The sequence below is a fragment of the Hyaena hyaena genome, unplaced genomic scaffold (assembly GCF_003009895.1).
Source record: "Hyaena hyaena isolate Hyena2069 unplaced genomic scaffold, ASM300989v1 scaffold_254, whole genome shotgun sequence".
Taxonomy (NCBI): Eukaryota; Metazoa; Chordata; class Mammalia; order Carnivora; family Hyaenidae; genus Hyaena; species Hyaena hyaena.
In genome coordinates this window covers 623,957-637,884 of record NW_024080890.1, presented here as the reverse complement: position 1 = coordinate 637,884, position 13,928 = coordinate 623,957, and the positions used below count along the sequence as shown (strand labels likewise).

General features: G+C 51.7%; 1 protein-coding gene across 1 annotated transcript; it reads right to left on the bottom strand.

Annotated features, from left to right (window-relative positions):
- Positions 1-1,548: 1,548 nt before the first annotated feature.
- On the bottom strand, positions 1,549-4,368 carry CSTB (cystatin B). Its single transcript, XM_039245408.1, has 3 exons — positions 4,223-4,368; positions 2,060-2,161; positions 1,549-1,903 (listed from the first exon to the last, which is right to left on the bottom strand). The coding sequence occupies exons 1-3, from the start codon at positions 4,286-4,288 to the stop codon at positions 1,775-1,777; spliced, it is 297 nt and encodes a 98-aa protein (XP_039101339.1). The 5' UTR covers positions 4,289-4,368; the 3' UTR covers positions 1,549-1,774.
- Positions 4,369-13,928: the final 9,560 nt, after the last annotated feature.

Sequence of the window (13,928 nt, the reverse complement as noted above, 5' to 3'; positions counted from 1 at the left end):
TCTTGACTTCAGCCCAGGTCATGATCTCACAGTTCCTGAGTTTGAGCCCCTCACTGGGGCCTGCTTGGGATTCTGTCTCTGTCTCTGTCTCTCTCTCTCTTCCCCTCCCCCCTTGCTATCTCTCACAAAATACATAAAAATAAGCCTAAAAAATTAGAATTCTAGAGGAATGGATGGATTCCCCTACAGTCTGTGTCTGGAGACAAGCTTTTAATCTATGACCCAAAACAAATTACAACTTGGAAAAAATATCTGCAACTTGTTAAGGGAGAACACTGCTAATGTATCAATAACTCTTAAAAGTGGGGGGAGGGGCACCTGGGTGGCTTAGTTGGTTAACCGTCAGTCTTAATTTTTGGATCAGATCATGATCTCACGGTTCATGGGATTGAGCGCCGCGTGGGGCTCTGTGCTGACAGCGCGGAGCCTGCTTGGAGTTCTGTCTCTCCTCTGTCTGTTAGTTCTTCACTTCAATGCAAAATTGCTTAACTACCAAGAATAAGAGCCTGTTGGGAAAGCTTTTCATTCTTGTAGTTCAAGAGTGGAGATTGGGACGCACACAGCTCGTATTAAGGTTTTCCTCTTGCCACTTTTAATTTTTTTTAATGTTTGTTTATTTTTGACGGGGGCGGGCAGAAAGAGGGAGACACAGACTCTGAAGCAGCACCAGGCTCTGAGCTGTCAGCACAGAGGCCGACGTGGGCTCCAACCCATGAACAGCAAGATCATGACCTGAGTGGACGTCGGACATTTAACTGACTGAGCCCCCCAGGCGCCCCTCTTCTTGCTGCTTTCAAGCTCTTTGCTCACCACGTGACCCGCGTGTGCTCTTACTTCCCTCGCGATCTGGGCCGCACGCTCCTTCCGCTGCAGCCCCAGCACCAAGGGCCACCCGCCGTAAATGCAAAGTGGTTTGGCGATTTGAGACGGACTTGAACCCCAGGAATAATTGTCTGCCATGACCCCAACCACACGGACCTCTCGCCAGCCCTTAGTCGTGCAATAATAACAGTGTGCTCTTTACGTGCCAAACGCAGACACAGGGCAAACCCTGCACTGACCTCACTGATGGTGGGGACCCTCTGTTGACACCCAGAGATGTGCTGCTGCCCGGAAGCTCGGAGGATGAGCTCAGAGCCCCTTCGGGTGGACGGTGCTCAGTGAGGCCGCACAATTATTCCCTGTTCCCCACGTACACCTGTGGCCTCGTCTGCACACGTGTGTATGTCTACTGGAGTGTAAGCTGGTGTGTGACTGCTTCCAAGTACATCTGGACCTAAATCTAGAATCAGATTTGCCCTTTTATTTTGTGGGAGACACGAAGGCCTGGAGACAGGCCACCGACCAAGCAGGAGCGTGGTGGGCGGGGCGGGGGCGGGGGCGGGGCTCCTGGAGGCCGGGGTCTGCCATCCCCGTGTTGGGGTCTTGGGCGACTCTCCCCGGCCCGGCTCTGCGACACAACCAAATTAGCGCATCACTCTCACCTCCTGATGCGTCTATGAGGGATTATGGCCTCAGATGAAGCAAAGAAAAAAAACCACAAAGGAATAAATTTGTCAAGACTTAAAAATACGTATTTAAATGAGAATAGAAGCACTCTTTGAAAGTAATTCAGATCATTGATCGCATTGACTTTGTCTCTCCCAACAAAAGTCAGGAGAGCTGCGTGACCCCTCCCTCCCCCTCCCCCAGGATAGAAAAGGCCTCTGCTTATGGCCCCAGGGACGTCCACAGAGAACAGAACCACACAGACGGGCCATGTTCAGAACGGGAGCTAGAAATACGCCAGTTCGTCATGCCTGGCTTTGTGGGTCTGATAGTTGGACAAGGCCAAGGGCTTGTTTTCGTGCGGGAGACTTTCAAACACTCGAATGTGCACAAACTCATCATCGTCAACCTGAACCTGGAGAGACACAGAGAAGAGACAGACGAGTGAGGCTGGGGGACCTCTGACCCTAAGTGCCGCTGCTGGGTCAGCCTGCATGAGGACGCCCCGGACAGGGGTGGGGACTGGGATCCCACCCACTCCTGGCCCCCCTCCCCCGTGGCCGACCCTCACCTTGATGAAGTAGTTCCTCCCCGCGACCACCTGGCTCCTGAACTCCACAGCCTTAAAAGTAGCGAACTTCTTATTCTCCTGCTCTTCCAGCTGGGCCTTCACCTAGGGGAGGGGACAGAACGGGGACATGAGTGGCTTCCCGCCTGCTACAGGACCTCACACAGCTTCGTTCTCACAGGGAACACTGCAGACGGAATTCCCACGCCCGCCCATTCCAGATCTTCTACAGCAAGAAGTTCTTTATAGCGGAGAGGTGCGTTAAATGGTCAGCTCTCCCAATAAAGGGCAGAAAACTCCCGAACTCTACCGGTTTTCAGGACGGGACTTCAGCATGTCACTGGCCCTTCGTTTTCTAGGCATGGGAGCTTTTAAACTTTTCATCATTACAACCCTATATACAAGTTTGCACCCCGTTTCCCTTAACAGCTGAACAGTATGATGGAAAGGCCGTATGTAATTATTTACTCTTAGAGATGTGCCACGAGTGTCTTCGCTACTTCTGTCCTGAGTGCCCCGTGACGCAGGAGGCGGCAGGCACAGGGCTTTGCAGGTAAAAAGCACTTGGCTGAGTGTTTATTTTATTCTTAAATGTTTATTTGTTTTTGAGAGAGAGCGTGAGTGGGGAAGGGCCGGGGCGGCTGGGCTCTGAGCTGACAGCAGCGAATCCAATGCAGGCCTCAAACTCTCAAACAGTGAGATCACAACCTGAGCTGAAGCCGGACACTCAACCAACTGAATCACTCAGGTGGCCCTACTGCGTCTTTAAGATGTAGGGCCTTTGTGCAGAAGCTGATCCTTGTCTCAAGTGCCAAAGAGTAATCTGTGCAACCTCAGGGTACATGCTGGGTCATGTGCCTTTCTCCTTGGGGCCGGTGCTGACCTGTGTCTATTTTTTTTTAATTTTTTTTTGCATTTCTACTTATTATTGAGAGACAGAGAGAGACAGAGCATGAGCATGGGAGGGGCAAAGAGAGGGGGAGACACAGGCTCCAGGCGCTGAGCTGTCAGCACAGAGCCCAACACAGGGCTCTAACTCATAAACTAAGAGATCATGACCTGAGCTGAAGTCGGATGCTTACGACTGAACCCCCCAGGCGCCCCTGACCTGTGTCTAAATACTCACCCGGAGCCCCCTTCTTTATGCAAACCCCCATGCTAGGTCTGCAGGAATGGACTGCTGACAGTTTACAGAACGGGGGGGTTGGGGGGTGGGGGGGGCGGGCGGGCTGGGGGTGAGTGACACCCCCACAAAGGTGCAGGGCTTTGGGAAGGAATCACCTCTCCCTTGGTCTGCTTCAGTAGAGGCAGGAAAGCCCTGGGCCACTGGCAAGGGATGGTGAGAAAAGCCAGGTGCAGGTGGCCAAACAGGTAATGTGGGAGCCTCGGCTGCCAGGCCAGGCCCCTGCCTACGGGGTGGGTGCTCATCAGACCGGTGCAGACCAGGGGGAAGACGGGCTGGCCTGTAGCCAAGGGGCTCGGAGGCCCAAGGCCCAAGCGCCCCGGACTGGTGGGCGCTCCTCACGGGCTGGGGGTGAGGGGGCTGCCACACAAAGTCTTCTTACCGGGGGTCAGTCCCAGCCGCCTCTCCCTGCAAAGGAGTGGGCACAAACGTGCTAAGGTGGGGATCCCGCCTGCCCCGGCCTCTCAGAGCCGCCCAGGGGGCGGGCTGGCCGCCTCAGTTTCTCCCAGCAGCGACACCACCGCTACAGGTCACTTTCAAATGATCAACACCAAATTCAAGAGGAAATGACCGTAGCCGCGCTCGAACTCCCCTGACGAGCGAGGAGCCTCTAGCCCCGGCCGGGAAGGCCGCGGGGGAGGGGCCGGAGCCCCCGCAGCCTTCCCTGCGAATCCTCATTTCCCGGGTCCCGTGGGGCTGAGTCACCAGCCCGCACTGCGGTCGCGCGGTGGAGCCGCCTGAGCGAGGCCCGGGGCTGCCGGGGGCAGGGGGCTGGGGGCGCCGGCAGGCGAGGGGCGCCGAAGGTCGGAGGGGCACTTCTGCCCGCTCGGCGCCCCCTCGCCACCACCTGCCTGCGGTCGCAGACGGGAAATCGAGGCGGCGGCCGGGCGGCTGACGGGAGACTCGCGCGGAGGGGACCCCAGGCTTGCGCCCGCAGGCCTCGCCGCCGGGAGCGCCTTCCGGGGCCCCCCCCGCCCCCCTACCTGGTCGGCGATGGCCTGGGTCTCGGCCGTGGCGGGCTTAGTGGCGGAGGGCGCCCCGCACATCATCCTGGCGACGGTCGGAGGAGCTGCGGCCGGAGCGGAACCCAGACCTGACGCGCCGGCTCGGCTTAAAGCCGGAGACGGTCACGTGACGCCAGGGCGGGGCCGGGGCGGCGGGGGCGGGGCCGGAGGGCGGGGCTCGGTGGGGCGGGGGCGGGGCCGGAGGGCGGGGCTCGGTGGGGCTCGGCTCCTACGGCGGGCGCCTGACGGACGACTGCCTGGGGCCCCGCAAGGTGGGTGTGGTGTCGTCCTTCTCCGGCGGGTCAGGACGGGGTGGGGGCGAGCCAGCTGGGGCCGGCTGGGGTCAGGCCCCACTTGGGGGCTAGGGTGGGGTCTGCCGGGCAGGACGCAGGGGGGGCGGGGGCGGCGAGCGGGTCACAGGCAGGTATGGGGTTACCTGGACCCGAGATGACAGCTGCGGAAGGGCAGAGCTGTGTGGTGTCGGACTAACTGCTGAACATCTCTGTTCCGTCTGTGGGGATAATACTTCTAACCAGTCTCCAAGGGTTTTGAGTTTTATAAAGCTCTAAACGAGTTAATAAGTGTAAAACGTGTTGAGCCCCAGGGCCAGCTGATAGAGTTATTACCATCACTATCTGTAATTAACACACTGCCTTAAATCTCTCCCATAATTAGCATCACTTTTTCTACCCAAAGGCCCTCGAAAATGCTGACATTTATCTCTCATTCCATGATGCCCCGGGTTCCCGTCTTGCTGGAGCCAGAGAAAAAGACCAGACAGCATGTCTCCCCCACCCAGGGTCCTGGGGCCACTTGGAGCCTTGGACATCACTTCAGCCTGAACTCTGTGACACCTCGCGTGTGAGGTTTCGTGCCGGAGACCGAAACTGCACAGGTCACCCCTGATGGCAAGGCCCAGGGAAGAGACTGCAAGGCAGTCAGAAGAACCCCCGGAAGAATTCTTCTTCTCTACTTTGTCTGTACCTTTTACTCTCACTTCTGCTGTTAGTCTATTCTAGGGTTAATATGAAACCAGAATCGCCCAAAGTTCCCCCCCTTCTCCAAAATGGAATGTACCTAAATATCATGTCTGCCCCCTCAATCAGATGTTGTCTAATGAATATTGTAGCAATTAGCAAAATTGGAGACAGTCTGCCATGCATGGGGTCTATAAGAGACCTAGACTTCATTTTCCTTGTATGGGTCTAACTGCCAGTAAGAACACATATTATGCCATAAGCAGAGACAAAAACAGGACTTACTAGTTGTGGAGGACCTTCTCGAAAAAGTGTTAGAGAAAAATTTGCCTGCTGACTTCAAGCCTGTAAGGCAACTTATGGATTGTCCTGGCCAAAGAATGAGATTGGTAAATGTAGAGACCAAATTCTAGTTCATCCACGTAAAACATTTCCATACGTCATCTATGATAAATGTTGACATTGTTCTTTCTTAGTAAGGGGTTGTGAGAGTCTGTTACCTACAACCATGGGTACAAGTATATCCTGTTTTTGCACACCCACTGAACTTAAACAATTAAAGGGCACCGTGATCTCATGTATTCTGGCAATATGCTTCACTTATCCTTAGATACCCGGCCATACATAGTAAAGAATATGTAGAACTTTGCTATGACTACCTGGTTAAATGTTATTGGTTGAAGTGGAAATCATGTACCATGAAATCACTGTTGCCAAGAAAACTTAGAAATGTTAAGTCCTATGACTGTACTCAAAAAATGTAAATTGTTTAAGCATGATTGTTTGAATTTGCTATATAAAAACCCTAAGCTGAAGAATAAATTTGAGCAGTCCACCTGAAGAGGCTGCTCCGTGTCTTCTTTTTTTTTTTTTTATTTATTTCTAGGAGAGAGAGAGAGAGACAGCACGAGCAGGGGAGGGTCAGAGAGAGAGGGAGTCACAGACTGAAACGGGCTTCAGGCTCTGAGCTGGCAGTCAGCACAGAGCCCGACGCGGGGCTCGAACCCACGAAACGCGAGATCATGACCTAAGCGAAAGTCGGACGCTTAACCGACTAAGCCACCCAGGCGCCCCTACTCCGTGTCTTCTTTCGCCAACACCAACCATCACTCTCCGGGCCAACCCTGGCTTGCAGAGGCTGGTCCCCTGCAGTTTCAGACTTTCCCGGCGTAAGGAAGCCAAGGCCTCTTTCCTGGGCGTCTTGTGGACCCTTCCTCCGCAGGACACTCGGCTCCTTTGCTCTCGTCTTCATGGTCTGAGGCCGGGGGTCTGTACGCCTGTTTCCAGGGCTCATCAGCTGCTTGTGTTCCCTCATGCAAAAATTTGTCATCACAATCCATTGATAATTAAATTCTAGCCCCAGAAATTCTTGAAAGAAAAAAGAAAGGAAGGAAGGAAGGAAGAAAGGAAAAGCAGGAAGAAAAGGAAAGATATAACATTTATGCAACAAGCATTTACCAGTTACCAGTTCATCTTCACTAGCAAGGGAAATAGCAGTGAAGGCAGCCTAAACACAGGTGCCCGGCGCCCCTGCTTTCCATCACAGGCCTGGCCACCTGGGGACGCTACCTGAGTGGCCACCTGAGTGAACTGTGGCTTTACTTCCAAGCCAGGGCCCCTTGAAGGGAGCCGGCCCTCTGGAGGGATGGAGAAAATTGGGACGCATCAAGGGAAGGAGGCCTTGCTGTAAACTAATACAGGCAGAGGGTTTCCTAAGCGAGAAGCATCAGCAGAATCAAGGGGAAGGCTGGGACCCAGGTCGGGGGTACGTGTGGTGCAGCCGCACCGGGCACGCAACAGGCCGTCCCCTAACCACCTGTGTCCTTCGTGGCGTCCCCAGCAGTCAGACGGGTAGCACTGGTCTGTTCCTCACCTTCGTACCTGTCACATAGGAGGCACTAAACAAATCATCGGTTCTGTAAATTAAAAAAATAAAACTAGAATTGGAGAACTCAATGCCAGGAAGGAAGGAAAATTCATGGATGGACAGAAAATTTATAAAAATCTCCATCCTAGGGGCGCCTGGGTGGCTTAGTCGGTTAAGCGTCCGACTTTCACTTAGGTCATGATCTCGTGGTTCGTGGGTTCGAGCCCCACGTTGGGCTCTGTGCTGACTGCCAGCTCAGAGCCTGGAGCCTGTTTCAGTCTGTGACCCTCTCTCTCTATGACCCACCCCTGCTCATGCTCTCTCTCTCCTAGAAATAAAAAATAAAACATTAAAAAAAATTTGTTTTAAATCTCCATCCTAGAATTTAGAGGCACCGTGAAGCCAGCCGCCACCTGTAGCAAGGGGCTGTACAGGTGGAGGAAGCGCTTCTAGAAGGGCATGGTCCCGTTTCCCCACCATCTGCTCCACCGGCTGATCCAGGGGCAGATCCCAGGCTTCTCCCCGGAGATCCGGCTCACGGTGGCGCCCTGGTGGCGGGCATTCTCTGAGCTGTTCACCGTAGCCATCTCTGAAGGTGGAATACATAATAACTGTGTTCTCTGTGATTTTCTGTATTTTCCTTAGGTATTATTTAAGCAAATTTTGTTTTTAGAAAAAACAAATTGGCTTTTTTTTAATCCTGCATATTGTTGAGAAAATAACAATGTCACGGGAAAAATGCTAGGCGTGTTATTGAAAAGCAGTTTCAAAACTGTCAAGAGAGTGCTTAATAAAATTAGTAAGTTATACTAATAAGTTAATTTGTAATTAATAAAAGTCTTTCGCACAGAAAAGGATAAGCAGATGTGTGCAAAGTTGTTCCTTTAGATCATAAGACTATGTCTGGCTCCTTCTCCTGACCTTTCTTATTTCCCTAATTTTCTATAATAAGAAATTGAGAGCATACACACGGGGATGAAGCACGCATATGAAACAGGAGTGAGTGGGTTGGAGTCTGGGAAGGTCTGCAGGCAGGAGGCAGGGGGCTCCGGTGAGGGGGTCACTGGGCTGGGACATTTAGCTAAAGCCAGAACGTGGTCTCGTTTGCCAGCAAAGTGAATCTTTGGGCCCCTCATTCAGAAAATATGAAGAACTGGAGGCACCAGGGTGGCACCTGGGTGGCTCAGTCGGTTAAGCATCTGTCTCCAGCTCAGGTCATGATTTCACGGTTCATAAGTTCGAGCCCCGTGTCTGGCTCTGTGCTGACAGCTCGGAGCCTGGAGCTGCTTCGGATTCTGTGTCTCCCTCTTTCTGCCCCTCCCTGGCTCCCGCTCTGTCTCTCTCTCTCAAAAATAAATATTAAAAAAAAAAAAAGAAAATATGAAGGATTTCCAGGTGGCAGCAACAGAGACACGCCAGCCCTTCTGAGGGTGGGGGTCCCGTGGAGGACACACACGGATCACCCATGGAGGGGTCCCAGCTCGGAGGCGAGGCTCTCCTGGGCCGGGCGCCATGGGCCAGCCTGGCCGTATCCTCTGCCTTGGGTCGGCCAGGCTCTGGGCGGAAGGGCAGCCTGGGAGCCTCTCTGCTCTCCTACCACAGGGCAAAAGCCATACCTCCCTGGAAGCAGTGTGTTAAGGCTTACAAAGTGCCTATGACGTCTGAGGCGCATAGTAGCCGGTCTTTAGATGCCGGTGACTATTAATTATCTCATCTTCTTTGCCCCTTCTGGAGTGGGGCGAACAGCACCTCCCTGAAGGTCATGTGCACCGGAAACTGAGAACGTGATGTTAATTTGGAGGTAGGGTCTTCCCGGATGTCATTAGTTACGAGAGATTCCTCGTGGGTCCTACTAAGTCCAACTGTGTCCTTGCAAGAAAACAAGACAGGGAGACACGGACAGGAGGAGCAGCACGTGAAGACAGCCACACGGGGAGGGGGCCACGCGGTGAGTGGGGGAAGGGTCCTCCCCTAGAGTCTTCCTGGGGGGGCATGGCCCTGCCGACCCCTGGATTTCAGGCTTCCGGCCTCCAGCTTATGGCTCCTAATTCCGGCGGCCCCGGGGAACTGACACACCTTAATTGCACATCTTACACACGCATTCTGGCAGAGGTGCACAGCTAGGTCTCACAGGTGTCACACACGCGCTCCAGGGCCCGCCATTTCCATCATGTTACACTTGGAGTTCAAAACCAAGACGTAGGAAAACACAGAGGATCCACAAACACTGATTTTTCTATGTTCTAGAAAACAAAACACAGGTGGGACACAGATCAGAAATGGGTCCCCAACTGGGCACCTGGGTGGCTCAGTCGGTTAAGCGTCCGACTTCGGCTCAGGTCATGATCTCACAGTTCGTGGGTTTGAGTCCCGCATCTGGCTCTGTGCTGACAGCTTGGAGCCTGGAGCCTGTTTCGGATTCTGTGTCTCCCTCTCTCTCTGACTCTCCCCTGTTCACACAGTCTCTCTCTCAGAAATAAATAAATTTTTTAAAAAATTAAAAAAAAAAGAAAAGAAATGGGTCCCCGTGATATTGTATGGAAACATAATGGTGCTTACTATTTGCAGAGTACATAAGCACACGTCTGTTGCTAATTTGTACCCAGTGCGCTGTCCACCGCTCTTGCTACACACCGTCGCCACCGCCCCCGTGCTGGGTGTGGGCGGGCGGACGGACAGCCCTGCCTTCGTAGGACAGACCGCATGCGGTAATGTGTACAGAAGTTGGAAGACACGTCTGTTCCCCAAATTCCCATCAGACTTTTTTTTTTCTTTGTCGAATATTTAAAACTTTTTAAAATGAAATCGTTTTAGGTTCCCAAGACCGTATAGTTTCTGTAAGCTCTGCATGCGGTTTCCCTAAGTGTCGCTGCTGTGCATAAGCAGAAACAGCAGTGACGAGAAGCAGGAAATGAGTGTCCGGTTACAGCAAAGAGCTGACCCACAGAGTGACCCACTATCGTCCCCGTGAGGCTCTCTTTCTGGTCCAGGCGCCTCCCACACGGCGCGGACACTCAGCTCTTCAGTCTTTGTCATTCAGGGCCATGATACTTTTTTTCTTTAAAATTTTTTTAAAAATGTTTACTCATTTTGAGAGAGACAGAGAGTGAGCGGCGAAGAGTCAGAGACAGAGGGAGACACAGAATCCGAAGCAGCTCCAGGCTGCGAGCTGTCGGCACAGAGCCCGACGCGGGGCTCGAACTCAAGAGCTGTGAGATCATGATCTGAGTGGAAGTTGGACGCTCAACTGACTGAGTCACCCAGGCACCCCAGGACCTAGATACTTGTAAAGAGTATAGATGACCGTCTTTTGAGGACGGATCCTCACTGGGGCTGGGGGACATTTCCTCATGGTCAGGTTGAGGTTGTGCATTTTGAGCAGGAATGCGCTGTCGGTGCAAAATGAACAAACCCTTAGAATCTCTCAAAGAAAGAAAGAGAGATTCCTTCGAGCCCGGGTGAGGACGGCTGTCCGGAAAACACCATCTTCACAGGGAAGGAAGTGCTCGGAGAATGAACAGTTTTTACAGCTATATGCTCTTAGGCACCGTGTGAGACACAGAGCAGCGTCCAGGCAGGAGTCACGAGTGTGGCGGGAAGGACCAGGGGCGGCAGCAGCGCTGGGCGGCGGCTCAAGGACAAGACGACTTCCCTGTGCAGCTTCCTCGTTCCCGGAGCAGGTGCGCAGCGCGGGGCCGCGGCCGTGAATCAGGCTCTGGGCCCACACACACGAGGTATAGTCAGGCTGACTGAGAAAGTAATGTAAACGCTCCCCCCGCCGCCCCGTAAATCAGGCCTTCAGAGGGGTTTTCTCTCTCATCACCACCAAAGTGATGCTGTGCCCTTCCAGAGCCCCTTAGGGAAGGTGCCCGGTATCCGTGTGTTTTATCACTGGTGACGTTGACTTTCATCCTGAATAAAGTTACCACTTTCCTATTGTAACCACTAAGTACCTTTGAGACAATGCAAATATCACTTTTCTCTATCATACTTTTGCCTCTAATTTTATTATCCATTGCTGGTTCTTGCCTGCAATGCCCAACAGATTTTGAAAAGTTTCCCAAAGAGGGATAATTTTGCATTTTCTAAAAATGTTTATTTTTGAGAGAGAGAGAGAGAGAGCAAGGGAGGGTCAGAGAGAGACAGAGACAGAGGTTCTGAGGCAGGCTCCTTGCTGACAGCAGATAGCCCGATATGGGGCTTGAACCCGCCAACTGCAAGATTATGACCCAAGCCGAAGTCCAATACTCAACGGACTGAACCACCCAGGAACCCCTGATAATTTTGCATTTAGAACATAGCACTTTTATTATTTTGGTAAATGGACATGATACAAATCTTTTATTAGCTGCCAGTATCTAATAGCTGTATATACGGTAAAGCCTATTTTAGTTATATATTGGTGCATTTCATTGCATTAAAAATTTTTTTAATGTTTTATTTATTTCTGAGAGAGAGAGAGACAGCGTGAGCAGGGGAGGGTCAGAGAGAGAGGGAGACACAGAATCTGAAGTAGCTCCAGGCTCTGAGCTGTCAGCACAGACCCTGACGCGGGGCTCGAACCCACGAACCATGAGATCATGACCTGAGCCGAAGTCGGACGCTCAACTGACTGGGTCCCCCAGGTGCCCTGTCATTGCATTTTGTTGTTGAAATTTCGCCTCACAACTTACCTGTGTGTTTATTAAAGTCGCTCTTTTCTTCAGGTTTGGTTGTCTTCTGCCTTCTGTCTGGATAGCACGAGGGTGCGTCACTTCGTGACCAACCTTGTCTTGTTTATTGCATTGCTGTTTATCAATGGGACCTAGATAGCTGGTGAAAGATCTCATTCTGATTCTAAAACCAGTTTCTAAAATATTTCCCAACTCTTTTCATGAAAATCTCCAAAAATAGAGAACGTTGGGAAAAGACGGCACCACACCCCTGTATTCCTGTCCCCCTTTGCCAATGTCAGCCTTTGCTAACAGTTTGCCACATTTGCTTTCCTACCACGCATGATTATTTATTGAATTAACTTCCAGATATCATGACGCGTCACTATTACCACTTTACATAGATATTTCCTGAAAATAAGGACATTCTTCGATACCCAATATTGGCGAATTATGGTTCATGGGCCAAATCCATCACACCTGTTTTTTTTAATTTTTTTAAGTTTTTATTTATTTATTTATTTTTAATATTTTTATTTATTTCTAGGAGAGAGAGAGAGAGAGAGAGACAGCGTGAGCAGGGGAGGGTCAGAGAGAGAGGGAGTGACAGACTCTGAAACAGGCTCCAGGCTCTGAGCTGGCAGTCAGCACAGAGCCCGACGTGGGGCTCGAACCCACGAACCGCGAGATCATGACCCAAGCGAAAGTCGGACGCTTAACTGACTAAGCCACCCAGGTGCCCCAAGGTTTTTTTTTTTTTAAAGTAAGCTTTACGCCCACAGTGGGGCTCAAACTCACGACCCCGCGATCAAGAGTCACATGCTCCACCGACTGAGCCAGCCAGGCGCCCCACATACCACCTGGTTTTGAAATAAAGTTTTACCAGAACACAGCCATGCTCATCAGTTCCACGTTGTCTACGGCTGCTTTTGCACCACAGTAGAAGCTGTCTGGCCTTTAATTCTGAAAATATTCACTATCTTACAACTGTGTAGAGAGTTGAGGTAAGTCCTGACTGCTTTCCTTAGAACCCGTGCTCCTACAGTCGGCTGGTGTCTGAGAACGTGGAAGTCAAGGGGGTTCCCACCACCAGGTGATAATGGTGCCCCACTGGGCCGAAGCATTTGCATAAACGATGTGGCTAGCTGACCCTGAAAATACAGCCATTATGTTACCAGCTGAAATGGGTTTGTTCAGGAATAGCAGAGAATTACACTGGGGAGCAAGCAAGCTGCTAAAAACTGCACAGGCTCGTCCAACAAATGGGAAGGGGCTGTTTTGAACAAAAGTCCATTGGAGAAAGGCAGGAGTTCGGGGTGACAGTCATTTCTCATTAGCTGCATTGCACAGGTGGCCAGTTCCCGGTAAGAGACGCAAAGTACATCTTTTCCTGTCGGGACCTGTCACTGAGGATTCTCGCACGTGGAGGCTCTTCTGCCGGCACTGTAACTGACAACTGTTCCTGTGACTGAAGCTGAGGGGTAGGGACCCCCCCTTTTAGCTTCTCAACTCCATTCCAGTGAGGTCTCCCTTTGCTAATTTTCACAGGCTTATGCTGAACACCCGCTCTCCCTCTGGGGGTTGGAATTTTGGTACAAGCCAGGCCGGGGGTTTCCATGGGATCAGCCCTGGGTAAAAGCCTCAGGTGCTGATCTCTGACCAGTTCCCTGGTAAATGACATCCCACATATGTGTCACAGCTCTTTGCTGGGGAATTAAGTGAATTCTGTGTGACCCCACTGAGAAAAGCTTCTGGAAGCTTCCTCCTTGACTCAGTTTATAAGTCTTTTCCCTGTGCTGATTTTGCTTTGTATTCTTTTGCCATCATAAATCATAGCCATGAATCGTCCTAGCAAATCAGGGAGCCTGGGGGTCATCTTGGGATCCCTGGACACATAGCCCTTTAAAGAAAAACCCTGCTGATGGGGCACCTGGGTGGCTCAGTTGGTTAAGTGTCTGACTTCGGCTAAGGTCATGATCTCGCGGTTCTTGAGTTCGAGCCCCACATCAGGCTCTGTGCTGACAGTTCGGAGCCTGGAGCCTGCTTGTGATTCTGTGTCTCCCTCTCTCTCTGCCCTTACCTCGTTTGTACTCTCTCTCTCTCAAAAATAAATAAACATTAAAAAGAAAGAAAAAACATGCTGAACCCCATTCTACAAAAACAGGAGTCACACCTGAGAAAAGAAACTA

Bases quoted from the DNA above. Each gene is read 5' to 3' on its own strand.
- CSTB (XM_039245408.1), bottom strand. From the start codon at position 4,288: ATGATGTGCGGGGCGCCCTCCGCCACTAAGCCCGCCACGGCCGAGACC. The intron at 2,162-4,222 runs GTAGGGGGGCGG...CCCCTCCCCTAG, and splicing joins CCCAGGCCATCGCCGACCAG to GTGAAGGCCCAGCTGGAAGA. The intron at 1,904-2,059 runs GTGAGGGTCGGC...GTGTCTCTCCAG, and splicing joins GGAGGAACTACTTCATCAAG to GTTCAGGTTGACGATGATGA.